We start from the raw sequence: 27,963 nt of genomic DNA on the forward strand, positions 1-27,963 counted from the left end.
GGTCGTGTATTTTCGATTTCGAGATCATGTCTTACGGAAATTAAATGAATTAATATAAGTACTTTAAAAAGTTTTTCCAGTGGATTTCCTTGTTAACTTTAGTTCCGAACAACATGGACAAACAAATGTAACAGAGCTTATGGTGGTGAAGCATTTGTATGTTTTTATTATTCAAATGGGGTGTTCGACTGAATAGCGAACAATGCAGACCTGTCGTGCAGGCTGATCTTGGTCTGCACTGGTCGCGAAGGCAGAATCACTTGCCTCCAGCTGGCTAAATTTATTTATTTATTTATTTGGGTTTTACGGCGCACCAACACAGTATAGGTTATATGGCGCCAAACAGGACTACAAATTTTGGTTCCACATCTCATTTACATCGAAATAAAAACATGAAATATGGAATCAAAATTTGCACACCTGCTGGAATCACAGAGTTACTGCAAAACCAAGTGTTAAGACCCTATTAGTCGCCTCTTACTATCAAGCAAGGGTAAGGCAGTTTCCAATTCTTTTCATACACAGATCGTCCCAGAACCACATGGGGCATGTTAATCTATCACCGTGACGTCAGTTTCACTTAGGACGGTATGTGAAAACCACAAGAAGTGAAAATTTATCTTTCAAAATTACGGTGGCATAGAGGGGACATAGGATATATTTTATTTATCATGTGCGCACGTGTTAATTAACACGTTCGAACGTGTTAGCTATCACGTTCGCACGTGTTAGCTAACACGTGCGCACGTGATAAATAAAATATTTCCTATGTGAACTAGATAGCTATCACGTGCGAACGTGATAAATAAAATATTTCCTATACGAACGTAATAGGTATCACGTGCGAACGTGTTAGCTACCACGTGCGAACGTGATAGTTATCACGTGCGCACGTGTTAATTAACACGTTCGCACGTGTTAGCTAACACTTTCGCACGTGATAAATAAAATATATCCTATGTCCCCTCTATGCCACCGTACAAAATAGATAGACTATATGAAATTGTAATTGGATTACTAATGTCATTTTCAAACTATATTTCCACTGCTTTTTTTGCTTTTTTTATTTATTTATTTATTTTTTTAATTTTTTTTTTGATAATGTATTTGTGTCAGTTACAGAAGTGCTTTACCATGATTTTCAGAATGCTATGTTTTATGATGGTTACCAAGCGCACGCGGCCAGTGTTTTTCTAGAACAGTTTATGCAGAGATTAACTAGGTAATTGGGAACGTGTTGCATCTTGATCTCTTTGGATTTTTTCTTGTTCATATTTAACTTTGCTTGTTCTCACCAATAAAATGATTTGTAGGTAATTATTAAAATATTGTTGTAGACACATGATAGGTAAACATGAATGTACATTGAATCACATTTGTCTTAAATAATTTTCAATTTTGTTGTAAGTTTAATCACATCTAACAGCTATTATGTTAATAATATGCAATGGTCGAAAAGGAAAGAGTTTTATGTATTATGTGTATCTACATTTATAAGTGCCATGTGAAATTGTTCAAAAGGTAAGAATCTTGTGTATTGTGTGTATCCACAGTGCTATATACCACATATGTGTAAAGCAAAATTGTTGAAAAGGTACGAATTTTATGTATTGTGTATATCCGCAGTGCATGATTACGGATGGTATATCTGTAACTATCATCACGTGGTTTGATATATGTTGCATGTAAGTACATTACCATTGTAAATATGTTTAGCTTTTCTTGTACATTAAACGGGATAAATATGAGCCTTCAGGTAAGCATTATCATTTTTGATATAAATACGAAAATGGATTGCAATGTACTACTAAAAATCAAACAATTCACACTACACTAGAACATAACGTTAAGGGACATGTGATCGATTGTAGATAGACTTTGTAACAAATATTTCGAATTTTCTTATGCTGATATTTTTGTTAATATATCTTATCTCTAGACTTGGAGTAAAGTCAAACGTTTCCGTATTCCAGATCCAGAATTGATCCAAGGTTATCCAATAAAATAAACATGCATTTGTACATTTGATACGTTAACAAACTATAACGGATCATTCATTGCATGATATGGTAGAGATATAGGGATAAGTGGTTTATTTACTTTTGCAATGTTTAAGTGATATGTTATCTGCATAAATTGTGACCGCCATTGTTCTAGTAACTAAACACACCAAAGCTTTAATTGTTCATTAATTACATTTAACTTCCTGATTTTATAGAAAGTTAATATCAAAGTCGGGACAATATGGCTGAAAGCTTTGTGGAGATCCTCACAGGAACCTTAAAGTGTCTTTGTTTGGTTTTATACCATTGGATAGTGGCAGTATTAAAAGCTGTCCTTCCAGCCAGTGTTCAGGCCAAGGATATATCCGGAGAAACTGTTCTCATAACTGGTGCAGGTAAGTTTTTTTTAGGTTGAGTGACAGATTTTATATAGGCCATATGGTGACTTTCCGCCTTTTAATGGTTGAGGAAGACCCTGGTGCCACTCAAGACATTGTTTAGGTATGGAGCGAGCAGCTGCTTAAAATCACCGACATTCCGCAAGGCAGCTGGATGGTTGCCTCATATTTAAGAACGCACCAAGCGAGGTTTCGAACCCACAGCGAAGAGGGGCAAGTGTTTTGAAGTCAGAGTCCTGAACCACTCGGCCACGGATTCCCTAAATAATTCAATGTCAACATTTCTTGTGAAACCTTTTTAAGGGAATACCAGTTTATAAAGTTTATTACAAGACAAAAGATAAACTAGACGTTGTTTTCAATTTCGAAACTATAATCAATGTTTAAAGTAGGCCAAAGAATGTACAATTAACAATTTACTAATTAGTTTCTAATATAAAGATGTCGAAACAAAAGATTGTCTGTTCTTTCAGTTGAAGATAAATATCCTGTAGTCTGTTCCACTGATCTGTCTTAGCAATACAAATATGTAGTATAAACGCGTGGAAGAGTCTAAAATATCGTGCTTAAAAGCTTTTTAGTGGCCTATGAAAAGATGCTTTAGAAGCAAGCATAGAATGCAACCAAGCAAAAATAAAGTAAAAGCATACTAGGTTTTGATCGGGGACATATTACAGCTACCTCATGGCACTTAAAGGCTGCTGTTGTGCTAGTTAGTAACACCAATAAGACATATGGCACAGGGTGAGAAAATGTACAGTCAGGCCGGGGCTCGAACCCGGTACTCCTCATTTACAGAGCGAGTGCTCTACCGACTGGGCCACCGGCTGCCTGATACAAATGCTTTTCTTTCGTGGCCAAGGCTGTACCGTGACGCATGAACATAGAACAATGGCATTTTAACAATCATGAATTCTGAATCTAAAGAACCCACATGTTTTTAAAGCGGAATGACAAACGTTTATGACTGTCACGCAATAACATCAGACAAATTCATGTGATCCTTTTTGCTATTAAGAAACTATTTTCAAGAGTTCGTATGAGAAAAACATTTTAAAATATGCGTGTTGTTTCCAGGCAGTGGTATTGGACGATTGATGGCTGTTCGTTTTGCCAAGCTTAAGTGTCGGCTTGTGTTATGGGATGTAAACGAGAAAGGAAATGTGGAAACACTATCAATGTGTCAGGAATACGGGGTCACAGCGAAGGCCTATACAATCAACCTGTGTGACAGAGAGGACGTGTATGATATTGCCAACAAGGTATTCAAAATAAGCGGATCAAGCCAAAATGTTTCAGATTGTTTTAGTATATTTAGTACAAACGTTTACTAATTTTCGTGAAAAAAAAACAAGATATTTTTACCCATTTCGTACGTCGAAAGCCTCTAGAGAACGTACATCTATTTTCCTTTAGGCTTTGATATAACTAGGGCTTGTATTGTCCGAGCGGTTAATTTTGTTGAGTTTAAATCACTTACCCGTACCGCTTTGGTGCAAATCCTTGCTTAGGTTGCATAGAAAGCTCTACAAATGGCTTTTGGAAGGTCCGTGGTCTTATTTCCGTGCCTGAAATTGTATAAGGAGGTACATATTGCGTCTCCTCCATCATTTTAAAATGTAGCTATTTGGCATATAACTATATCGGTATGAAAAAAAGCAAAGAAAAAATCCGTCTTAATTGTACATTTGTAACTGATTTTGAAATGACCATTTTGTTTTTCAGGTAAAACAAGAGATAGGTCAAATAGACATTCTAGTGAACAATGCTGGCATAGTGACAGGAAAGAAATTTCTAGATTGTCCAGATAACATGATACAGAAAACCATGGAAGTAAACGCAATGGCTCATTTCTGGGTAGGTTGACGTTACCATTTGATACAGAACTAAACTCTGAATACGTGGTCATGATGGTTAAAAAACGTAACCTAGGAAACGTAATGAAAAGTTGCCGTTGTCACATTTTTACAGACCCCCCCCCCCCCCCCCCCCCCCCCCCCCCCCCACACACACACCACTAGTCGAGGTAGCACCATCTAAACTTATTATTCACTGTGTGGCTGGCAACTGTATTCATCTCTGTAATGAGAGAAGTCTACCGCATTTTACGCCGTTGCTCGCTAGTGTGCATAAACGGTTTGCAACTAGACTTTAAAAGAAGACTATACACTTGCCTATAAGAGCTTTTTTAAAATGTGGGCCTGAAAGCAATGTACATGTCAAAATGCTGTTTTTAACCTTGTTAATGGCTCATTGTCACAGGGAAAAAACTTTTTCAAAATGACTTTTTGGCACTTTTTCCCTCAGAAACATTATCACTGTAATATACATTTATTTAAGTGTATATGGTTCATGGACCCATACTGTATCCTAGGTACATTACTTCTACCTTTGTTCTGATCCTTCAACAAAAGGGTAATGTTGAATATTATATGTTTCATCCCATAAACATATTAGAATCAGATTCATATTTGAAAATATTAACAGTCGATTCATAGTATCCATGTAAACATAAAATGTGTATAAACAGTACTGTATATTATATTTAAAATATAAATGTCTACTATATGTATAGCTAAGCACAGAACAAATGTGTACTACCGCTTAAAATCTGGACGTTACAGTTAGTTTATAAAATGTATTTATATAGAGAAACTTCAGTTCATCTAATGAGGATTTCATACATAATTATAAAGTAAATATCTTAAAATAAACTGTCTTATGGCGGAAGAATGTGCGTTGTATATAATTCAAATTTTAGAATATATAAACAACATTAAATCATTTTTATCATTTCTCTTTCGTTTTTTATCCCGAAACTTCGGATGATATATACAGTAAATGAAAATTCGTAAACATTGTTAGACTGTGGTACCCATCCATAATATTATTCCGCTAAACTGCTAGGTGAATGTTTACATTTTTCTTTTCTCTCATGAACACCTACTAAGAAGCTGTGACCTTTTCGTGAGCCAGGTTTTCATATTTTATCTGGACTCTTATAATCAGTACTCCCACCACAGCCCATGCTAACATTTTATAGACAGGTTCTTAATTTAAAAGAAATGTACAATTGGGCTACATCTTTTAACTACCATTGTCATTACCGCCCATGGCTCCGTAATTTTTACTCCATATTTGTGTAACTTAAATATTCCAATTTTCTCTCCCTTTTTTTCAGACTGTTAAAGCATTCTTGCCAGATATGTTAAAAAGAAACCACGGCCATATTGTTAATGTCGCCAGCTCAGCAGGATTTATTGGAGTTACGGGCCTTGCGGACTACTGTGCCAGTAAGTTTGCTGCCGTGGGATTTGAGGAATCACTGAGATTTGAACTGGAGTCCCTGGGAAAAGATGGTGTGCATACTACAGTGGTTTGCCCATTCTTTATCAACACTGGCATGTTTGAGGGGGCAAAAACAAGGTAACTACATCTAAGAAAGAGAACAGTTTAAGAGCTTCTCGAATTTCATTTTAAATAAATAAATAAATACATTGCTAACTGTATCTATGCAACACCCTTGTAAGATGTCGGTGTTGTTTGTTGTTGTTGTTTTTGGAAGGTACTCATTTGCAAAATGTTGCATGTTTCATCAACATCCTTACTTAATATTCATTCAACGATGTAAATTTGCCTTTCAGATTCCCATTTCTCCTACCAGTATTGGAACCAGACTACGTAGCAAGGAAGATTGTAGAAGCAGTCTTGTGTAATCAAGTAGTGCTGTGTATACCAAGAATTCTGTATATATTCTATGCAGTCAAAGGGTATGTAATCTCATATAATTATAATTTAATTAAATATTATTTTGATTTATCAGAGGTTTGACATAGTTCTGAGACTAATCAAGGAACTACGATAGACTTATTGTGATTGAGAATATTTAAAGAAAGGACGTATCTCATATATGTATACAGATCGATCAGCATTGTATAATTCTAGAATACAAAAAGTCTTTAGTCCACCATTTTTTAACTTAGATAACGTACAAAAAGCAGTGTTTCGCTCTCCCCTAAAGCTCCAGTATTCTAATGTCATTGTTAAAATGTACAGTAGATTTAAAGTCTAAAATAACGTAAAGCACACAGAGCTTTGACCAGTTTGTCCTCTAATGTAATTAAGATGCACAATGAAACATTTGTCATGCAAACAGATTTGTTTTAATTAACTATAACCCCTGTCATTTCAGAATGATTCCTCATCAGCCGGGATTTGTTATCAGCAAATATCTGGGAGCTCACAATCTCATGGATTCATTTGTTGGAAGACAAAAAAATGAATAACAATGTTTTGTACATGTTTGTGTTTTTTGTTTTGTTACTATGACATACACCAGAATTCTCACGACATGTTTAAAGGGTATGCCATAATACTTACACGAAGTCTTTGTCGTGTAAAAAGAAGTGGTTGTCATTGTAATTTGGTGAATATTATAAAGAAAGAAAAGAATTTTATTTAGTGAGAAGTGAATGTCGTGTAGAAAGAAGTGGCTGTCATTTAGAAAGAAGTGAATGTCATGCAGAAAGAAGTGAAATAAGACTCGGCTTTGTTAAAAACTTTAGAAGCATACTACTATAGTTAAAGTAACATGTTAAGTTAAATCATTAAAACGGAGACTTTACAGTTCTGAATTGCCCTTCACATTTAATAAGTTACCTTTCAGTAATAAAAAAAACAACTAAAATGCGTTTTTCTTCCCGTGTTGGTCTACCACCTACAACCGTAACCTCAGATCCCCTTTCTAAACTACAGCATGATTTCCACCACTATAAAAATAATGTATTTTATAGTTCTTTGATCACACCGATCGAGCCTGCAACATTTTCATGTTTGTCATGTTGAGCAACCTGTGGAGCCACTTTTTCTATTCTGTACATTTATTACCCGATCGACAAATTGCATCTTATCGTAAAAAAATACAAATAAAGTGATTAGGTGTTACTTCTAAAGTTTTCATTCACACGTTAGCACTCTTAGAGTGCGCTAGATATCCCCTCGGTACAGTAGATTTCTTGCTGGGGGTCTATCTATCTATCTTCCGTAGATGTCAAACCCCTTGCGGGAACGTAGACGTTTTACGCGTCAAAATCATAAAGAGAAAGAATATAGTGATAAAAATTTAGGGTGGAAGAAACTAAAAAATAACTTTGGTGATATAAAAAGGTTAAAACTTGAGTTTGCAGGATAACTAGGGCGAGGCGTGTTCAAGGCTGCAAACTGCGGCACTGAACTGCTCTAGGGTAGGGAGGTGGGCGACACTGGGGGGAAGTTGGTTCCAATGGTACACAGTTCTCGGAAAATAAGAAAACTTGTAATAGTCAGTGGTTGCAGTAATTAACCTATAACTTAGGGATTGGCTATAGCGGACACATCGGGTCATTGGGGTAAGGTAATCTACGATTGGGATAGCAACCAGATCATGATGAATCTTATAGAAGAGTGATAACCTAGAATTTATACGCCTTAAATCCAGTCGACGGAGGTTTAGGGAGTGTAGCATATCTGTTACACTAGAAGTACGGCCGTAGTCAGTCTTGATCCAACGGGTGGCTCTCCTTTGGACGCTTTCAATTTGGTCGATCTGGGTTTGGGTGTGGGGCGACCATACCTCGGAGGCATATTCGAGCTGGGTCGGACTAGAGTCTGGTAAGCAATGGTCTTAATGGGTTGGGATTTGACCTTAATGTTTCTTCGTAAGAACCCTAGGGTTTGGTTAGCTTTTTTGGTTGACCTATTTATGTGATTGTCCCATGATAGGTCATTTGAGATATCCACGCCTAGGTATTTAGCTGAGCTGACCGATTCAAGTTGGACTCCATGTAGGTAATACTGGGTAGGGATAGGATGTTTCCTTCTAGTGGCGTGGATCACTTGACACTTGGAGTTGAACTCCATATCCCACTCCAACTCCCACTTTTCTAGAAGTTTTAGGTCATTTTGGAGAGTGACAGATTGGTCTGCAGATGACAATGTTAGATATATTGCCGTGTCATTTGCAAACAGACGGACGTTGGAACTGATGTTTTGTGGGAGGTCATTTATGTAAGCTAGGAAGAGCAGGGGACCAAGTACAGACCCCAGCGGGACACCTGGTGATACTGGCATGGCATCAGAGGTAGTACCATTTAGGACTACTGATTGGATCCTATCATCTAAGAAGCCTTTGACCCATCTTAGTGTGTTACCTCTGACTCCATATTCATGCATTTTTAGTAGGACTTTCTCACGGCTAACCTTGTCGAAAGCATTACTAAAATCTAGAAGTATAAGATCTACTTGTTTCTTATTGTAGACTGAAGTGACGAGATCATTTACTAACATAATTAACTGAGTAACGCATGACCTTTTTTCCCTAAATCCATGCTGTAGGTCATACAGAATACCATGGTTGGTGAAGTGCTTAACAATTGATGAGGAAACAATGTGTTCAAGAACTTTTCATAGGACACATGTTAATGAAATTGGCCTATAATTTACTGGATTTGACCTATCACCTTTTAAAAATAGGGGCAACATATGAGGATTTCCACTGGGATGGAAGTGATCCTTCCTCCAGGGATTTCTGGAATATGACCTCAAGGATGGGGGATAGTTCTATAGAGAAGAGAGTGTTTTAAGTATTATAGGCTTGATTTTGTCAGGACCACTGGCCTTATGAGGGTTCAGGTTGCTGAGAAATTTCTCAGTACCATTTGTACCTATCCTAATATCTGGCATAGTAGGGACTGAATTACCATCTGGGGTTAGTTTCATTTTACTGAGCGAGGCGAGGTTTAGTGGTGATTTGGGGCTAAAAACAGACTGAAACTGTTTGTTCAGTACTGTTGCCTTAGCTTGACCATCCAGATGGAGTTTATTTTCATACTTAAGGGGAGGGATAGAGGAAGATTCCTGTCTCGAGTGTTTAATGAGCGAGTACAGTTTCTTAGTATTTGGTTTATTTGGGCGTGAGGCATCAGTGTTGTTCAGGTTTAGGATGTGCTCAAGATACTGGCTATAAGCCTTTTTGACCTTTTTCCGCACTAGATGCTTTAAGTCTAGAAATGTCTTTCGATCAGAAGATGAGCTAGTTTTCTTAACCTTTTTAAAAGCTCTGTTCCTCCTTCTGATTAGTTTCTTAATGTCCTGATTGACCCAGGAAGGTGCTCTCTTATATATAGTTGACTGTTTGGAAGGAATCCATTTTTCTGTAAGGTTGTTTAGGGTATTTTAGAAATTTTCCCATAACTCTTCTGTGTTTAGTGCGGAGTATTTACCTTCGTTGGTCATAACCTGGTGGTAGTCAATTAATGACTGTTTTATTTCCTGCCAGTTTGCTTTTTTATATTTGTAAGGGAATTTTTCGAGGCTTCTGGTAACATATCCTTGCGGATGTATTGACTTTTGTTTCTACTATATTATGATCACTGATGCCCGGTAAGATGTTGACCTGATTTACTAGAGTTGTGTTTGTAGTAAGGAATAGGTCTAGAATATTATTTCCTCTAGTTGATAAGTTGACCATTTGGGTTAGGTTTGAATCATTAAATGTTTCAATAACCTGGCGGTAGAAGGCGGGGTGCTTACATTCAGGGGATGGACTGCTGGTGTCCCAGTCCATTTTTGGGAGGTTAAGATCCCCAGCGACCCAGACATTTGAAAACTTTTTATTAACCTTTTCAAGGGACTTAAAAAGGTTGGGATATCAGTCGCCAATGATTTCTTGTGATCAATATCATCCGTTGGGTTGATAAAAATTAGATACTCGGGATATCTCTGAAGTTATTTTTGGCACATACAAGTGAAAGATTAGGTGAAATGACAGGTACTTTTAGAAATTTAGTGGGAAACTTGTTTTCCTTCATAAATCATAATTTAGAGAACAAATGACAAGTCATTTCATTAATGACTTTTTCACCTGGTTATTAAAAACTTCTTCTTATTATTACACATATATTTACGGATACACCAATGAAATCTACTTTCAGTTTGATTTGACCTGTTGACCCGACCAAAGTCCACAGATTGCAGTTACAGTCATCAAAAAGTGACCAAAGAGAAGAAATATGGCAGAAAGTGTTGTTGATATCATCAAGGGTATTCTTAAATGCCTTGTTCTTGTGGTATACTACTGGATAGTGGCAATTCTTAAAGCCATTTTACCAACAAACATGCAAGCAAAAGATGTTTCTGGAGAAACTGTGCTCATCACTGGAGCAGGTAATACAAATTAAGGCACCGCCTAGCATGGGGATTTAACTTTTATACATGCACTTACAAAGAAATATTCAACACTCAAAAGAAAGTGAAAGTTCGCTCTTACAGTGAAGTTTACATTTAGTGTCATCATGCCTCTTACAGCGAATATCATACTTTGCAAAATTTATGGGAAGCCGTGACGATGACGTCATTCTGCGCGTTCTCGCACTGGCTTTAGGATTTTTTTGTTAGTTTGCACTCCACGCAGAAACTTGACGGCCTTTACACTTCCTTACTGTTTTAAAAGTGTTTTGCAGTTGCATGTACAGTTATCATTATGTAAAAGAATCATGTTGGCACGGTTTACGAATTTCTGTGACTGATTCGGGGTGCTCGGATGTTCATGCAGACAAGCAGTCTGCAGTGTGTACATAAACCGGAACTGGAAAACATCGAAAAAATTGCCTCAGTATATGCAAACAACAAAGACGAATAACTATATACGGACGTTACCGTCTGTCCATCCACACTTTTTTCAAATGGCATCTCTTCTGAAACGATTGGGTGAAAGTTGATGAAACTTGGCCTGCATATTCCTTGGATCCACCAGTCCTTTACAAAGTTTACACAGAGGTGCACCTGGGGTCTTCCTCCACCATCAAAGCTGGAAAGTCGCCATATGACGGTTGACCTATAATTGTGTCGGTGCGACATTAAACCCAACAAATAAATTTACAAAGTTTATTCAAATAATTTCATTACATGCTGAATTCTAGTACCGTAGATACCCGTGTATAATGCGCACCCGTGTATAATGCGCACCCCCGATCTTAGTCCAAAATCCTGGGAAAAAAAAAAAAAAAAAAAAAATTTTTGGTCAATTTTGAGGTGGATGGAAAATGAAAGTAGAGTTTACATCGACACCGGTAATAAATTTTATCTCCACGGCGGAGAGCAGCATCGGTCTCACGGTACTATCGATTTTTGTTTTCTCGAAAATAAAACCAGTAAATTATTGTTATATTTGTTGTTTTACCTTTTTTAAGTCACTATTTTGAATAAATAAATAGCAGCTGATTCAATATTTCGGAATGGTATCTTTCAAAATGACATGAGCTTCTCAATTTAAACTGATAACAAAAGGTGTGATAGTCTTTTTGTCACGATCATAAAGCCAGTAATTACCGGCAATCAACGTGTCACCTCGTGTCAATTATGTTGTTCACAGTTTGATCTCGGTTAAAGATAATTCTCGATCTTTAATTAGTAACATAATTTTTGTGATTTATAAACATTTCTTTCGTCAAAATACTTTTAAATTTATATGAAATTAATTTTGTTTGAAAGAAAAATAAACAATTCGATCTTTTACGGAACGTAACGGCAATCTTAGATTTTAGCGGAGACAGTAAGCGCGGGGAGTAGTTTCCCTTTACCAAAATGGCGAACATCGGTAACAAACTTGTTTTGAAGTTGGAAAATTGTCTATACCTGTGTATTATGCGCACCCACGATTCGAGGGTGGTCCCGGGGGTCAAAAAACTGCGCATTATACATGGGTATCTACGGTAAGTTGCCATGATAACCAAAAAAGATAACTTTTTTTCTCCAAAACCTTAAAGCCGTTAGCATAGATATTTGGTATGTGGTATTGTCTTGTAGTCTTCTACCAAAATTATTCAAATCATGATAATATATTAATAATGTGTAAATTTGTTATATGAAATGATGCAAATTGATACTCATTTTTGCCCTGTTGACCATTCATTGATACCTGCACAGGGTTAGAATTTAACAGTTTTTTTTGCACTTGCAAATTTTTGCGAGTACAAAAAAATTCACTTCGCAATTTATCAACTTTAGTCGCAATTTGTTCAACCGTTTTTTCTATGTAAGCATGTGTCGTGCAAAACATGGTTTTCCCCTCTTATATAGTTTGCGTGCATACCGGTAGTTACCGTGTTGCATAATCAAAATCTGCAAATAGTTCACATAGTATGTAAAAAACGTCATCAATCAGTGTGTACTGTGTGAAACATCAATTATTCATTATTAAATGTGTCTTTACAGCAGATCAAAACTGAAAGTTAAAGAAATCAAAAAATCATAATTTCTACTTGAGATTTTGCACTCACAAAATCTTGCGAGTTTGGGCAAAAGTCACTCGCATTTTTCAAAATGTACTCACATTTTGCGAGTAATTATGCGAGCTTAAATTCGAACCCAGCAGCACAGTGTCGTCATTGGTAATACTGCACACTTTATTTTGCACTTGAGTACATGTAAAATAGATTAAGAGTTCTCTCTGCTCCATACCAGAAGATTTTTAAAAGAAAGTTAAGTATGTCTTTCATGCATTATGTGTAATAGCCTTGAGTAATTCTACAAGAGGTAAGGATAGCTATGTATGAGCCTTATGTGAGTGTTGAAAGATTTACTTTTTTAAAACATAGATTGAGCTTCATGATTGTTTAATTATTATGAAAACTAAAAAAAACAACTTACCCACCATTGTAAACAACTTACCCACCATTGTAATAATCCGCAATTCTTTTTTTCCAAAACTAAATCCTAACTGCATGATTTAAAAGAAGTCGAAGTGAAGAGGCTTTTAAAAAGCTCTACTGTAGAAGAAAAAACCTGCATACATAATTATTCATACTTTCCTGTATATTTACAAAGACCTTAACTTATTTTGTTTTTCTTTCATGTCAGATTGCTTCTACCAGATGAAAACCTTTATTCTTTTACAATATACAATGTACTTGTAGGGAGTGGTATTGGACGGCTGATGGCTGTGCGTTTTGCAAAGCTCAAGTGTCGTCTTGTGTTATGGGATGTTAACCAGAAAGGCAATGAGGAAACATTGTCCATGTGTAGGGAATATGGTGTCACAGCGAAGGCATATAAAATTGACCTCTGTGATAGAGATGATGTGTTTAATGTAGCAAACAAGGTACGTACCAGTATTAACATTTAGCCTGCTCAATTTCTAAAATGGACTGGTCCATCATTCAGTCTGGGCAATACCATTTATTATTCAAAGGGGTGTTTACTGAAAATTTGCTGACTGAACAGGGAACAGTGCAGACCATGATCAGCCTGCACAGACATGCAGGCCGGTCTTGATCTGCATTGGTCGCAAAGGCAGAAACAATTGGCACCAGCACGCTAAAGGTTAAGTTGTACACATTTCTGCATTTATCATATAAATTCATTACTGTATAAACAAGCAAATTCGATGAATTGGTATCCCCCGCCGAAAGGGTTTGTGGTGAGGAATGGCAAAAAGATATATACGGCAAAAAGTTCAGGATGTTAATAAGAAGCAAATAATTTCATTAGTCAAAATCAATTTAACAGAAAACAAATGTTTAATTAAAGAGTACATAATAAATGTATGATACTTTGATCCTGACTAAAGAATTTATTTTGAATGGGATATGCTTACTGTAATAAGCTTAGCTTTTAAAATTAAATGCAGTTAATTGAAATGTGAGCTTGAAGTTTAACTGGAATGAAATATTGTCTTTGAGTGGTTTGGCACCAGGTATTGCTGTTTTACATGTACATTTGAACTTAAAAGATCAGATGTCCTTAAGAGAACACAGGTAAGATATCTTGAACATGGCTGAGGGCAAGGTTTGTGCAGTCACAACTTAACATGTTGAAGGTTTGAACATATAAAACAAAAAAAAGGAATGGAAATATATATATCTATATATAGATATATGTATATATTTATTTTTTTAGGGGGTGGGGGTGCAGGGTAATGGGAGAGGAAACAAAATTTCACATGTTGAGTATAAATATTGATTGAAAATTAAAAATGAAAAAAAAAAAAGGTAAAAGAGTGAAGTTGGAGGGGGGGGGGGGGCAGAGGATGCATGATCAGTGGTAGGCATGACTGGGTGGAGAAGTGAGGTGGGGGAATGGTACAACTTGTACAACTTGGAAGGTTTGAAAAAAATCTAAAATAAGAAATAAAAAAAAAAAAAAAAAAATTGGGAGGGGGGGGAGGGGGGTTGGGAGGGGGAGGGGGTGTGACCAAGGCAAGTGGGTGACCAGGTGTGGGTGCGCAACTTCACATGTTTATAATAAATGTTCACAGAAAAGAATGAAAGAAATTTAATGAAATTCTGCCAAATGTTAAGTTTGTTATGTACAAATATGTGGATTTTTAGACAATTAGAGGGCAATAACTCTGAAGTTACAAAAAGAAATCCGTAAAAATTGTCTGTGCACAACCACATTATAGTGCTCTAAATTCTGTTAAAGTTTCATAGTTGTAGGTCAAATATATCAAAAGTTATGATGCAGAAATTGGCATATCTATAGATCTATAGTACCCTATATAGTTAACACTAGAAACTTCTAAGGGCCATAACTCTGGTGTTACTTGGGCAATCTATCTGAAACTTGATGGGCCCCATAACCTCATAGTGGTGAACATGTATATGAAGTTTGTTTGAAAAAAATCTAAAATAAGGAATGATTTTTTTTTTTTTTGGGGGGGGGGGGGAGGGGGATAGGGGGGAGGTGTGTGATCAAGGTAAGGGGGTGACCAGGTGTGGGTAAACAACTTCACATGTTTACCATAAATGTTCATGGAAAAGAATGAAAGAAATTTAATGAAATTCTACCAAATGGTAAGTTTGTTATGTACAAATATGTGGATTTTTATACAATTAAAGGGCAATAACTCTTAATTTACAAATAAATCCAAATAAAATTGTGTGTACACAACCAAATTATGGTGATCTAAATTCTGTTTAAGTTTCATAGTTCTAGGTCAAATATAACAAAAGTTATGATGCAGAAATTGCCATATTTATAGTACCCTATATAGTTAACACTAGAAACTTCTAAGGGCCATAACTCTGGTGTTACTTGGGCAATCTGACTGAAACTTGACGGGCCGCAAGAACTCATTGTGATGAACATGTATATGAAGTTTTAAATAAATATTCCAAACCATTTCCTAGATATGGCTCCGGATGGAAGGACGGACGGACGGAAAGACGGACGGACGGACAACGCCAAAACTATATCCCTCCGACTTTCGTCGGGGGATAATAATAATTTGGAATTCTATATGGAAAAGGTCATGGTTCAGAACATTGAATGAGAATTTCATACCATTCAGGCACACAGCGTCACCTCCGTGCAAAAACAAGATTAGCTCTTCTTTATTGCCCTAGATCCTAAGCCATGGTAATGATAATACAATTTGTGTTGAATAAACACTGACTGGAAAAGTTACAGATCTGTTCTGTACCTGACACAGTCAAACAGTTTTAGTAAAATTTGAATTATAAAGTAGCCAAAGTACTAATGAGTACATTATAGTGAAGTATTTTCAATGTAAACAATTACATTTATTAAAACTAGAGCTGACTGAGGACAGCAACGCTCTACTACACAGCCTAGTTATTATTCTTCATTTAACCTCTGTTCTTCTTATGGAATTTATATAAGTTTTAAATAGCTTGTTTTCCAATCCATTCGATTAAAATATTTTCTTTGTTTGTTTGTACTATTTTGATTGATGTATGTTTTTATCAAACTTTATTAACTTAAATGTACTACTCGTGTTTGTAAATATAATTGTGGAAATAAAAACCAGCACTACTATTCAACTGCCTTGTCAACTGAAAAGATATATAAAAAAAGGGGCATAATTTTGTAAAAAAGTAAAACAGAGTTATGGAACCTGTGCAGTGTAAGTTGGTTCTTCACAGTGAATAAGTGTGTGAAGTTTCAATCCATTCCAGTAAGTGGTTACTGAGATACGAGCTTACATACAAAAACTTAACTAAATCAAGACGCCGGCGTACGGGTGAGTCCAATAGATCTACCTATTCTTCGAATAGTCAAGCTTATAAATAATCATAAGGTACATGAAATTGATTACATTTGAAAAGCAGAGTATTTGTTATTTAGTTGATTGCATTCCTCTTTAATCTTGCCCAGGTTTTATAGAAAATGCCTGAAATGGTTAGTTTGAAAATTTATATGAACTTGTGAAAATGACACTACATGTCAGTAAGAACTGCAATAAAGCATATATTGAACATATTTGCAGGTGAAAGAAGAAGTTGGTCAGATTGACATTCTTGTAAATAATGCTGGCATAGTGACAGGAAAGAAATTCCTTGACTGTTCAGACACAATGATACAGAAAACCATGGAAGTTAACACAATGGCTCATTTCTGGGTAGGTTGCTTTCTCCAGTTCTCCAGTTAGAGTAGAATGCACTTTAGCGTTTCCTGGAAGTCTACACTGCAGCGCATGCACAGCAAGTTAGGGTGTGTGTGTGTGGGGGGGGGGGGGGGGGGGTGAGTGCAGCAGCCCCTTAACATATTAATCTAAAACTATAGTTACCACTTATAACTTTTAATTTTTAAGACATATTTAAACTACTATTATTGTAGGGACTGCTAAAGTGCAAGTGCCCCAAATGTTTATACTGACCAGTTTTTGAGGGTAGGCAAGCTGTTCTCCAGTTTAGTATATTTCATCAAAAAAAAAAGTTTTTCTAGGCTGCTTGTTCTAGCACTGTCAACTGCTGTTTTCAAACTACAGAACTTTGCAAGGGGGCAAGGTGTTTGGCTTTGAATCACTTACCCCTGAATGGTATGGGTTTGAAAGCTTACTTGTGTTGTAGAATACTTCAAGTGAGGAAGCCATCCAGCTGGCTTACTGAAGGTTGATGGTTCTATCTAGGTGCCTACATATGCCAGGAGAAATATCTTCGATCATCAAAAGCTGAATGATTTCATTGTTTTGCCATTTCACCTAAATTTTGTCACTTTGACTAAATCCAACAAAAAAAATTTACAAGAACATATGTAAGCACATATTTTTTTCAGCAACTGTATTGTCTATCTACTTAGAAGAAAAATGTACAGCCGAAGTCTCGTAAGTTTACTGTGGGTGAATGCTACCAATTTCTATTTATATCTTTATAGTTATAGATACAAATACAAGGAGTAGGTTCTAAAGTTAATTTAGTCCGTAAATTACGGTCACTAACGTTTTTTTGGCAGTATTTGTTACTGTTTCAGTAAAATGTGGCAGTCAGTTAAATAAACCAGTGGTTCTTAATTCATTAATTGAATTATATGGCTGTCCACAAAAAAACAGGCAACTTCATCACATGTATTGCGGGTGGAGGATGAAGGATCTGTTATGTATTGTCTTAAATTTGTTAGTTATTAGAAATAAGTTCCTTTCTCCTGTACCAGTGTACTGACCACATATCACATATTATCAACATTCTTAGTCTGAGACTTTGAAATGCTAAAATTACTCTTTGCCATATGAATATGTGAATCTTGTATGCATTTTACAGAAACTTGACATGAATATGGCATTATTACAACTAAAAGATGTGCAAAATTTCAGAGATATAGATTTATTACAAATGGACATTATGGCAATTTTGTATTTTTTTAGGTTCAAAGTATACAAGTGACTGTATGTCTAAAATACAATGTAAAAGATGCCTCCCGCTTAGCTCAATAGGGAGAGCGCAGATCTACAGATCCTGGGGATGTGAGTTTGATCACCGGGCTTGGCGTATGTTCTCCGTGACGATTTGATAAAAGACATTGTGTCTGAAATCATTCGTCCTCCACCTCTGATTCATGTGGGGAAATTAGCAGTTACTTGCGGAGAACAGGTTTATACTGGTACAGAATCAAGGAATACTGGTTAGATTATCTGCCCACCATTACATAACTGAAATACTGCTTGGCTACTGTGCTTCTTGTACGTACGTGTATCCTCTGATTTCAGACTGTGAAGTCATTTCTGCCAGATATGATAAAGAGAAATCATGGACATATTGTCAACATTGCTAGTTCCGCTGGGCTTGTAGGAGTTACGGGCCTTGCTGACTACTGTGCCAGTAAGTTTGCTGCAGTTGGCTTTGATGAATCATTAAGATTTGAACTAGAATCCCTGGGAAAAGATGGTATCTATACAACTGTGGTTTGTCCATTCTTTATCAACACCGGCATGTTTGAGGGGGCAAAGACAAGGTAATGTAACTTTTATATTAGTTTTATATTGAGAGTTACACCAGTCACTGAAGTAACTTAAAAAACCTTAGTTTGATTTTTATAGTTCCAAAGTAAATTCTGTACAGAGAATGTTCTCTGAAAGTTTGATCTCTGGGCATTATACCACTCAGGATCAGTTGTTCGGAAAGAAGCTGAGCTGCATCTGGCTTTCTTAAAAACAGCTGCATTGCTTTATTTTTAATTTTCATTTGAGAATTGGATTTTTTTCAATCATGGATGAACAGCATGTACCCTACTAGCAATGCTAAGGTGTACAAATTAAGAATCCGGGCATTACATGTATTTAATAAAACTTTACTTATTCCATTTATATTCAGATTTGTTGAGGTTGAAACCTTTTCACTTGATAGAAAAATATAACAAATAGCATTTTCACACATTTTGAATTGCCTTTACATTGTCATTTTTGCAGAAAATTCTGTTGCCATTCTTCGTCAGAAGAACTGTTTTTGTTTAAATATTTACTCACACCAATACATTTGTATAGGTATCCAATCAAACATTTTTAGCCCACCATCATCAGATGGTGGGTTATTCAAATCTTCTGTGTCCGTGGTCCGTCCGTCCGTTAACAATTTCTAGTTATCGCATCTCCTCAGATACTTCTGAAGGTGGGGTAGGGTTTGACCAGACTTTGTCAGAATGATGCATTGGTACCCTAGTTGTGTCCCCCTGAAAATCAGACTGGTTCAACAATTTTTAGCTCGACTATTCGAAGAATAGTCTAGCTATTCTACTCACCCTGGCGTCGGCGTCACACCTTGGTTAAGTTTTTGCATGCAAGTACATACAGCTATCATTTAAAGGCATATAGCTTTGAAACTTATTTATTCTTTTTCTAGGTCAATTACCAACCTCACTGGGTCAAGTTCCATAACTCTAACATGTATTTTGAGCAAATTATGCCCCTTTTTGGACTTAGAAAATTCTGGTTAAAGTTTAACATGCAAGTTACTATCTCCAAAACTAATGCAGATATTGAATTGAAACTTCACACGTGTCTTCGGGGTTATAAAACTAGTTGATAGCATCAAGTCCCATAACTCTGACTTTCATTTTGGCCTAATTATGCCCCCTTTTGGACTTAGAAAATTCTGGTTACAGTTTTGCGTGCAAGTACATACAGCTATTACTAAAAGGCATATAGATTTGAAACTTATTTTTTCTTTTTCTAGATCAATTACCTACCTCACTGGGTCAAGTCCCATAACTCTGACATGTATTTTGGCCAAATTATGCCCCCTTTTGGACTTAAAAAATTCTGGTTAAAGTTTTGCGTGCAAGTACATACAGCTATTACTAAAAGGCATATAGATTTGAAACTTATTTTTTCTTTTTCTAGATCAATTACCTACCTCACTGGGTCAAGTCCCATAACTCTGACATGTATTTTGGCCAAATTATGCCCCCTTTTGGACTAAGAAAATCCTGGTTAAAGTTTTACATGCAAGTTACTATCTCCAAAACTACTACAGTTATTAAATTGAAACTTCACATGTGTCTTCGGGGTTATAAAACCAGTTGATAGAATCAGGTCCCATAACTCTGACCTTCATTTTGGCCAAATTATGCCCCCTTTTGGACTTAGAAAATTCTGGTTAAAGTTTTGCGTGCTAGTACATACAGCTATTACTAAAAGGCATATAGATTTGAAACTTATTTTTTCTTTTTCTAGATCAATTACCTACCTCACTGGGTCAAGTCCCATAACTATGACATGTATTTTGGCCAAATTATGCCCCCTTTTGGACTTAGAAAATCCTGGTTAAAGTTTTACATGCAAGTTACTATCTCCAAAACTACTATAGATATTGAATTGAAACTTCACATGTGTCTTCGGGGTTATAAAACCAGTTGATAGAATCAGGTCCCATAAGTCTGACATGTATTTTGGGCAAACTATGTCCCCTTTTGGACTTAGAAAATTCTGGTTAAAGTTTTGCGTGCAAGTACATACAGCTATTACCAAAAGGCATATAACTTTGAAACTTATTTATTCTTTTTCTAGGCCATTACCAACCTCACTGGGTCAAGTTCCATAACTCTTAACATGTATTTTGAGCAAATTATGCCCCCTTTTGGACTTAGAAAATTCTGGTTAAAGTTTTACATGCAAGTCACTATCCCCAAAACTAATGCAGATATTGAATCGAAACTTAACATGTTTCTTCGGGGTTATAAAACTAGTTGATAGCATCAAGTCCCATAACTGATATGCATTTTGGTCAAATTATGTCCCCTTTCGAACTTAAAACTTTTTTGATATTTAACATTTTGGGTAATAATTTCCTGCTTCTGTGACAATATTTCGAATAGTCGAGCTTGGCTGTCTTACGGACAGCTCTTGTTGAGTGAGTTATGGCCTTTTGTTTATTTTGATTTCTAATATAATTTTATATCCAGTGGCCCTCCAAGTAGTTAATTGGTTTTTTATGGCCTTACCTGTAGAAGGGTCATAAAGTCTGCATTGACTAATGAGATAATGATTCAAGTTGTTCATTATTTTCCTGTTACACCTCAGCAGTGATTGGACTACCATAGCAGATTGATGATTAATTTGTTTAGTACTAAAATTTCTGGGTTTAATTATTAGTTATAAAATAAGCAATTATATGTACATTCTTTGTATCATAATAAGAAAATAATAATAATTGCATATAACTCATTAATGGTGTCATCTCTCTTGTTTAGGGTATGGGTTTAATTATTAGTTATAATTATTAGTTTCCTACTTTTAGGATTTTGAACTAGTCTTGAAATTTGGAACACTCAAAAATGACTCAATGGTGGGCGCCAAGATCACTCTGTGATCTCTTGTTCTTGACAACTTTACATAAGCCATTTATGATTAGATATACCAGTAACTGGATAGCTGTGTTTGATTGGAATCATTTTGTATGATTTTTCTTTCAGATTTCCCTTGCTGTTACCAATAGTAGAGCCAGAATATGCTGCAAATAAGGTTGTTGATGCCGTGTTATGTAACCAGGCAATGCTGCTGATACCTAGAATTTTATACTTCTTTTTCGCTATCAAAGGGTAAGTAACATGTCATGTACAATAAAACAAAATTATTTGAAATCTATACCAGTAACCATAGCAACAGGAGAATTCAAGATAGCAGAGACTTTGAAGTTATAAAGCCTTTACATGGGACTTACTCTGTTTTCAACAGGATTTCAGTTATGTAATGATGGACATTCAATTTCATCAGTGTTTGAATATTGACTTGTTCTCTGCAAGTTACTGACAACTTTTCTAAATTTAAGTGAAGGTTGAGAACCAGTCTGAAAAAGTCACCATCTGATTAGCTGTTTCAGAGCAGTCTGGAAACTGACCAATGGTACCATTGAATTTTAACCTAGGAACTGGGTTTCTACCAAAATAGCATTACCAGTAAATCATGTCAGGCATTTTGTACTCATCAGTTTTAAATCCAAATTTTTTCTTGTTTTGTGATTTCTGTTACCTTTCTGTATCATACAATCATGTAATTTTCGTTACCTTTTAATATCATATTTGGAATTTCAGTTTGCTTTCAATATTATATTTGTGATTTCAATTACCTTTCAATATCATAGATGAAATTTCAATTACTTTTCAATATCATACATTTTATGTAACTATGTTGTACTGTAAATGCACATATTTTCGCGGGGTCAAAATTTCACGAATCTGAAATTTTTAAGTATGTTTGTGAGGTTTAATATTCGTGAAATTGTAAAAATGGTATCCTGCTTGAATTAGAATTATACTAATGGTGAATATTTACCCGAGGATTTATTTTCGCGAGATGTAGGGCCTCACAAATATAGCGAAAATTAAACCCTCGCGAAAATGTCTGCTTTTACAGGATCCTATTCCTTGTGCATGTATTTCAGTAACTTTTTAGTGTTACAAATCATGTTGGTGTTATATACCATTCTTTATAAATACATTTCAGTTATCTTTAAATATCACAAATTATATGCATATTTTATGCCATATCATGCCCCCACCCCTGAAGCAGAAGGGGTTATTGTTTTGCCAGTCTGTCGGTTGGTTGGTTGGTCGGTAGATCATTTGGTTTCTGATCAGTAACTTGAGATTGCTTGGTCCCACAATGGTCAAACTTAATAGGATGATTGCATTGGGTCAGTAATTACGTCTTGATGGTCAGTAGGTCCAAAGTCAAGGTCACCTTGACCTTGAGACTGAATAAGGTTACTGCTGAAAAGATAATATATGCCTTGGCCTACATTTATCAAACTTCGTAAGATGATGGCTTTTGGTCAATAAATGACATCTGTATTTTTTTTGGGAGTGGGGGTGGGGGGGGGGGCAGAATGTGAAACATCAAGGTCAAGTGGTTTCCACTAAATAAATAACTAAAGAACACTTTGACCTATGCTTGTCAGACTTCATAGGATGATTGCTCAAGGTGAGTAGACGAACCTTACTGCTTTGGAGGTCATGACCTTGTGATTGTTAGTGGCTTCCGCTGAAAAAGTAAAGAATGCTTAGACTTTCAGTCCTCAGAATTCATAGGATGATTGCTTGCAGTTAGTAAAATGACCCCTGTATTTTTGGGTATCAGTTGGCCTCAACCAGTTGAAAATGGTTACCCCGCGGTCAGTAAAGAATTGAGGAAAGAACGCCTTGGCTAACAGTTCTGAAACTTCATAGGATGATTACATGTGGTCAGTCGATGACTTCTGTTGTTTTTTGGGTCATTAGTGCAAAGGTCAAGTTAACAGAGACTTCAAGACTGAAGATGGTTTCCTCCTAGTAACTTATCCTCCTAGTAACTTAAGAATCATTGGGTGTACTACCTTCATACTTCATAGTATGATTGCCTGTGGTCAGTAAATGACCTCTTACTTATTGGGGTCAGAAGGTCGAATGTCAAGAGTCACAGTAACCTTGAGACTGGAACTGGTTTCAGGTCAGTACCGGTAAGTAAAGAGGTCTTTGACTTACAGTTCTCAAACTTCATAGGATGATTGCCTGTGATCAATAGATGTTTTGGAGTTCAGTACCTCAAATGACAAGCCTCAATGATCTTGACTGAAAATGGTTTCCTCTCAGTAACTTAAGTACCATTGAGTATGAAAGACCGGTAGGGACATTTTGTACTTGAGCCTTCTGCCTTCAGACTTCATAAGTTGATAACTTGAGGTCAGTAATGTAAATCTGTAACTTAGGGAGCAGTAGGTGAAAGGTCAAGATTGCAGTGATATTGGGACTGAAAATGGGAAGACCAAGATGGGGTTATGTGTGTTTTACAAACAGCTCTTGTTTATAAATGTATTTCATATACCATTCAGTATCGTAAATTATTGTATGTTATATACTGTGCTTTGTACATATTTTTCAGATTTCTGCCAACATCATGTCTACATGTCATCAGTAAACATCTATGCATCAATAACTGTATGGACGACTTTAAAGGGAGACAGTCTAAACTGGACTAGGATACAATTCATGGTCCATGGAAGCCACTTATTTGTGATAGTTTACTTTACATATTTTGCACTATTCATTATTGTTGAGTCAGAGACTCGAAAGATACTTGTGATTTTTTTTTTCAGTGTAACAAAATAGGTGTAACATGACTTCTGAGAGCATAATGCAGATTGTTTGGTAATTAAAAGATTGCCTTTTGTAGAAAAAATATTCTGTCTTTATCTAATGCCAAAGGTGGAGTGGTATGGTTTCTGTGTTGTCTGTCCATCCAGCCAGAGCTATATTTAAGGTGTTGCATATATAGGATATTTATAGTTATCAGACAGGCTAGTTAGTACATAATTACTATCTTCGTTTTGATTTTTCATTTCATGTTGATCAGAAGTGTTTCCATGACAGTCATTTGGTCATTTAATCAATGGGTATAGAATATTTATAGCTATCAGAAAGGCTAGTCAGTATATATGTATCTTCTTTTTTTTCATAATTCATAATAGAAATCAATCAATTAACCAATCAATCCTCAGCCAATCAATCCGGTATGACATTGCCGTCTAGCCCATCATTCTAGCTGGCATTTGATTATTTCACCAAATCCCTAGATATTCATTAAACAGAACAGAATTGAAATTTAACAAACACATTTTCTTAAAGGCAGTTGATAATCATAAAAATATAAATACATGCTTGTGAAACAGTGGGACTATATACAAATGCTTGATGACATCAGTTCTTCAGTGTGCATTAAAAATGTATATGCAAGTATATAGGCAAAATCCTGTATCCATAGGTATATCAATAGGAATGTAACAAAAAGAAGATACCTCATTAATTGTAAGCAAAATTATATAAGGTATGTACATGTATTTGAAATATGTTTAGCACTGTATATCACTTCATTTTGGCAGCGGTTTTATTTTGGTGCTTTTGGCAGTCAAGGTCATTTGTGTCAAAATAAATCTCCTCTGATTTAAGAACGTTCCAGGGGTGATAAAATTCCGGATAAACTTTGTATCTTCCTCCACCATGAAGAGCTTTAAAATCACCATATGACCTGAATTATGTCAAAAATACTCTAAACCCAACAAAAAAATTGTTTCGGACCAATAGCTGGAGCCGGCTTTGGTGTTTGGTCATCAAACTTTCTTCTTTTGACGGTCAGGATTGCAGCATACTAGAAACTTGAAATTCAAAATTGGTGCACCATGTCACCTTCTGAAGGTCACCAAGGAAACAACATATGCATGTTTTACAAGCAGCTCTTATTAGCTCGACAAATCAAAGAATAGGGGAGCTATCCTACTCGCCCCCGGCGTCGGCCTTTGCGTTAAAGTGTTGAAGTTTGCGTACCACCCCAAATATTTCCAAAGTCCATTGAGGTATTGCTTTGATATTTTGCATACCTGTTAACCATCATGACCCCAGTCTGTAAAAAGGAGGAAGCAACTCTATCAAGCATTTTGACTGAATTATGGCCCCTGTTCGACTTAGAATATGCTTATTGTAATGTTAAAGTTTTACTCATTGCTTATATTATACTATCAAGCACTGAGAATAGTCAAGCGCGCTGTCAACTGACAGCTCTTGTTTTTAGCTCACCAGAGCACAAAGTGCTCAAGGTGAGCTATAAGGTGAGCTATTGTGACGGGTATGTCCGGCGTCCGTCGTCGTGCGTTGTGCGTCATCCGTCAACATTTGCCTTGTGAACACTCTAGAGACCACATTTTTGACCCAATCTTTATGAAACTTGGTCAGAATGTTTGTCTTGATGATCTCTAGGTCAAGTTTGAAACTGGGTCATGTGGGGTCAAAAACTAGGTCAGTAGGTCAAATCATAGGAAAAGCTTGTAAACACTCTAGAGACCACATTTTTGACCCAATCTTTATGAAACATGATCAGAATGTTTGTCTTGATGATCTCTAGGTCAAGTTGGAATCTGGGTCATGTGGGGTCAAAAACTAGGTCACCAGGTCAGATCAAAGGAAAAGCTTGTGAACACTCTAGAGACCACATTTTTAACCCAATCTTTATGAAACATGGTCAGAATGTTTGTCTTGATGATCTCTAGATCAAGTTCGAAACTGGGTCATGTGGGGTCAAAAATTAGGTCAGTAGGTCAGATCAATGGAAAAGCTTGTGAACACTCCAGAGACCACATTTTTGACCTAATCTTTATGAAACTTGGTCAGAATGTTTAACTTGATGATCTCTAGGTCAAGTTCGAGACTGGGTCATGTTGGGTCAAAAACTAGGTCACCTGGTCAGATCATAGGAAAAGCTTGTGAACACTTTAGAGGCCACATTTGTGACTCAGTCTTAATGAAACTTGGTGAGAATGTTTGTCTTCATCATTTCTAGGTCAAGTATGAATCTGGATCATGTGGGGTCAAAAACTAGGTCACTAGGCCAGATCAAAGGAAATTCTTTTCAACACTCTAGAGACCACAATTTAAGTTTGAAACTCATGGGAATTAGTCAGAATGTTTGTTTTGATAATCTATAGGTCAAGTTCGAATCTGGGTCATATGGGGTCAAAAACTAGGTCACCGGTCAAATCAAAGGAAAAGCTTGTGAACACTCTAGAGGCCAGAGTTGTAACCAAACCTTTATGAAATTTAGTCAGAATGTTTGTCTTGATGATCTTTAGGTCAAGTTCAACTCTTGGTCATGCGGGGTCAAAAACTAGGTCATTAGGCCAGATCAACTCTGGTGAGTGATGTATAGGGCCATCATGGCCCTCTTGTTTATATTAGATTAAGTATGTTTTTGAAATAAAGATATATATTTTAAACAGTGTTAAATTTTCTGTTTTTCTTGAGATACATCTTAATTTCATGTTAAACAAGAGCTCGTAAAATACAAAATCCCTCCCACCCCCCACCCCACTACACACACACTTGATACATAAACTACTTGGTCACTGCACTGGACGTTTGACATACTGACCTAAAATCAATAATAATTGGTCATTTACCAATCTTAAGTGATAAATCAAATATGATCTTAGACCAAAGCATTTTAGTTATTTTGCAAAAAAGTTCTGCTATTCTGGGCCAATGTTAGAGATAGGCCTTAAAATTTTCAGTGATAGAATTACATTAAATAAAGTCTAGAAATTAATTTCCAAGTGCTTGAAATAACCAAAAATGATTTCACAAATGTGAAGTTTATGATAGTTTTGTTAATATCAATAACAGAAGTTTTATTTTTTAATTTAAAGTTGTGATCCACAAAGAATGACAACTCTTGCCTTGGGCTAGTACTTATAAGTAGAGATCTATTAGTTTACTTCCCTTGCAATTACACAATTGAGTGGAAAATGAAAACTGTTTAAGACACAATATCATACTTTTTTGCACAAAAAAATCATTAAGGATTTATTCATTTGTGTTTGATTTACCCCTCAAGACATGGTTCCTATGATTCTGTCAACTTACATATGGTAAAAAATTAACTTTTAACAAGCCAATAATAAAACGAAGTACCAGTAGGTAAATAGTAGTGCAGATAATACAGTTTTGCTTGTATCAAAATGTCACAATAGATCCACTTTTGTAATACAGAACACCTGGTAGGATTAGTAAAGGTGCAATTATATTGATCTCTATTTCCTATGCCTACCAATGTGACAATGATCTACTAACCTCAAAATCAGCAGGGGTTATCTGATGGTCATGATCAACCTCCCTATTAAGTTTCCTTATCCTAGGCCCAAGCGTTCTCAAGTTTTCGTCTGGAAACGGTTTAACTGTTCCGGGCAATTGTGACATTGACCTACTGACCTCAAAATCAACAGAGGTCATCTGCTGGTCATGACCAACCTCCCTATCAACTTTGATGATCCTAG

The 27,963-nt window shown here is 36.1% G+C and overlaps 2 protein-coding genes across 3 annotated transcripts; both read left to right on the forward strand.

Moving 5' to 3' along the window:
- The first annotated feature begins 1,575 nt into the window (after positions 1-1,575).
- Positions 1,576-7,090, forward strand: LOC123541558 (epidermal retinol dehydrogenase 2-like). Of its 2 annotated transcripts, XM_053526765.1 has the most exons (7): positions 1,576-1,685; positions 2,219-2,398; positions 3,479-3,663; positions 4,127-4,258; positions 5,583-5,827; positions 6,046-6,171; positions 6,594-7,090. In XM_053526765.1, the coding sequence occupies exons 2-7, from the start codon at positions 2,245-2,247 to the stop codon at positions 6,685-6,687; spliced, it is 936 nt and encodes a 311-aa protein (XP_053382740.1). In that variant the 5' UTR covers positions 1,576-1,685; positions 2,219-2,244; the 3' UTR covers positions 6,688-7,090. The 2 variants fall into 2 exon arrangements, with proteins under 2 accessions (XP_053382740.1, XP_045183049.2); XM_045327114.2 differs by lacking the exon at positions 1,576-1,685 and having other exon boundaries at positions 2,076-2,398.
- Positions 7,091-10,134: 3,044 nt separating this feature from the next.
- Positions 10,135-26,911, forward strand: LOC123540291 (protein dhs-3-like). Its single transcript, XM_045325179.2, has 7 exons — positions 10,135-10,208; positions 10,372-10,603; positions 13,354-13,538; positions 16,668-16,799; positions 18,384-18,628; positions 21,584-21,709; positions 24,027-26,911. The coding sequence occupies exons 2-7, from the start codon at positions 10,450-10,452 to the stop codon at positions 24,121-24,123; spliced, it is 939 nt and encodes a 312-aa protein (XP_045181114.1). The 5' UTR covers positions 10,135-10,208; positions 10,372-10,449; the 3' UTR covers positions 24,124-26,911.
- Positions 26,912-27,963: the final 1,052 nt, after the last annotated feature.

This window comes from Mercenaria mercenaria, chromosome 16, assembly GCF_021730395.1.
Source record: "Mercenaria mercenaria strain notata chromosome 16, MADL_Memer_1, whole genome shotgun sequence".
Classification (NCBI taxonomy): Eukaryota; Metazoa; Mollusca; class Bivalvia; order Venerida; family Veneridae; genus Mercenaria; species Mercenaria mercenaria.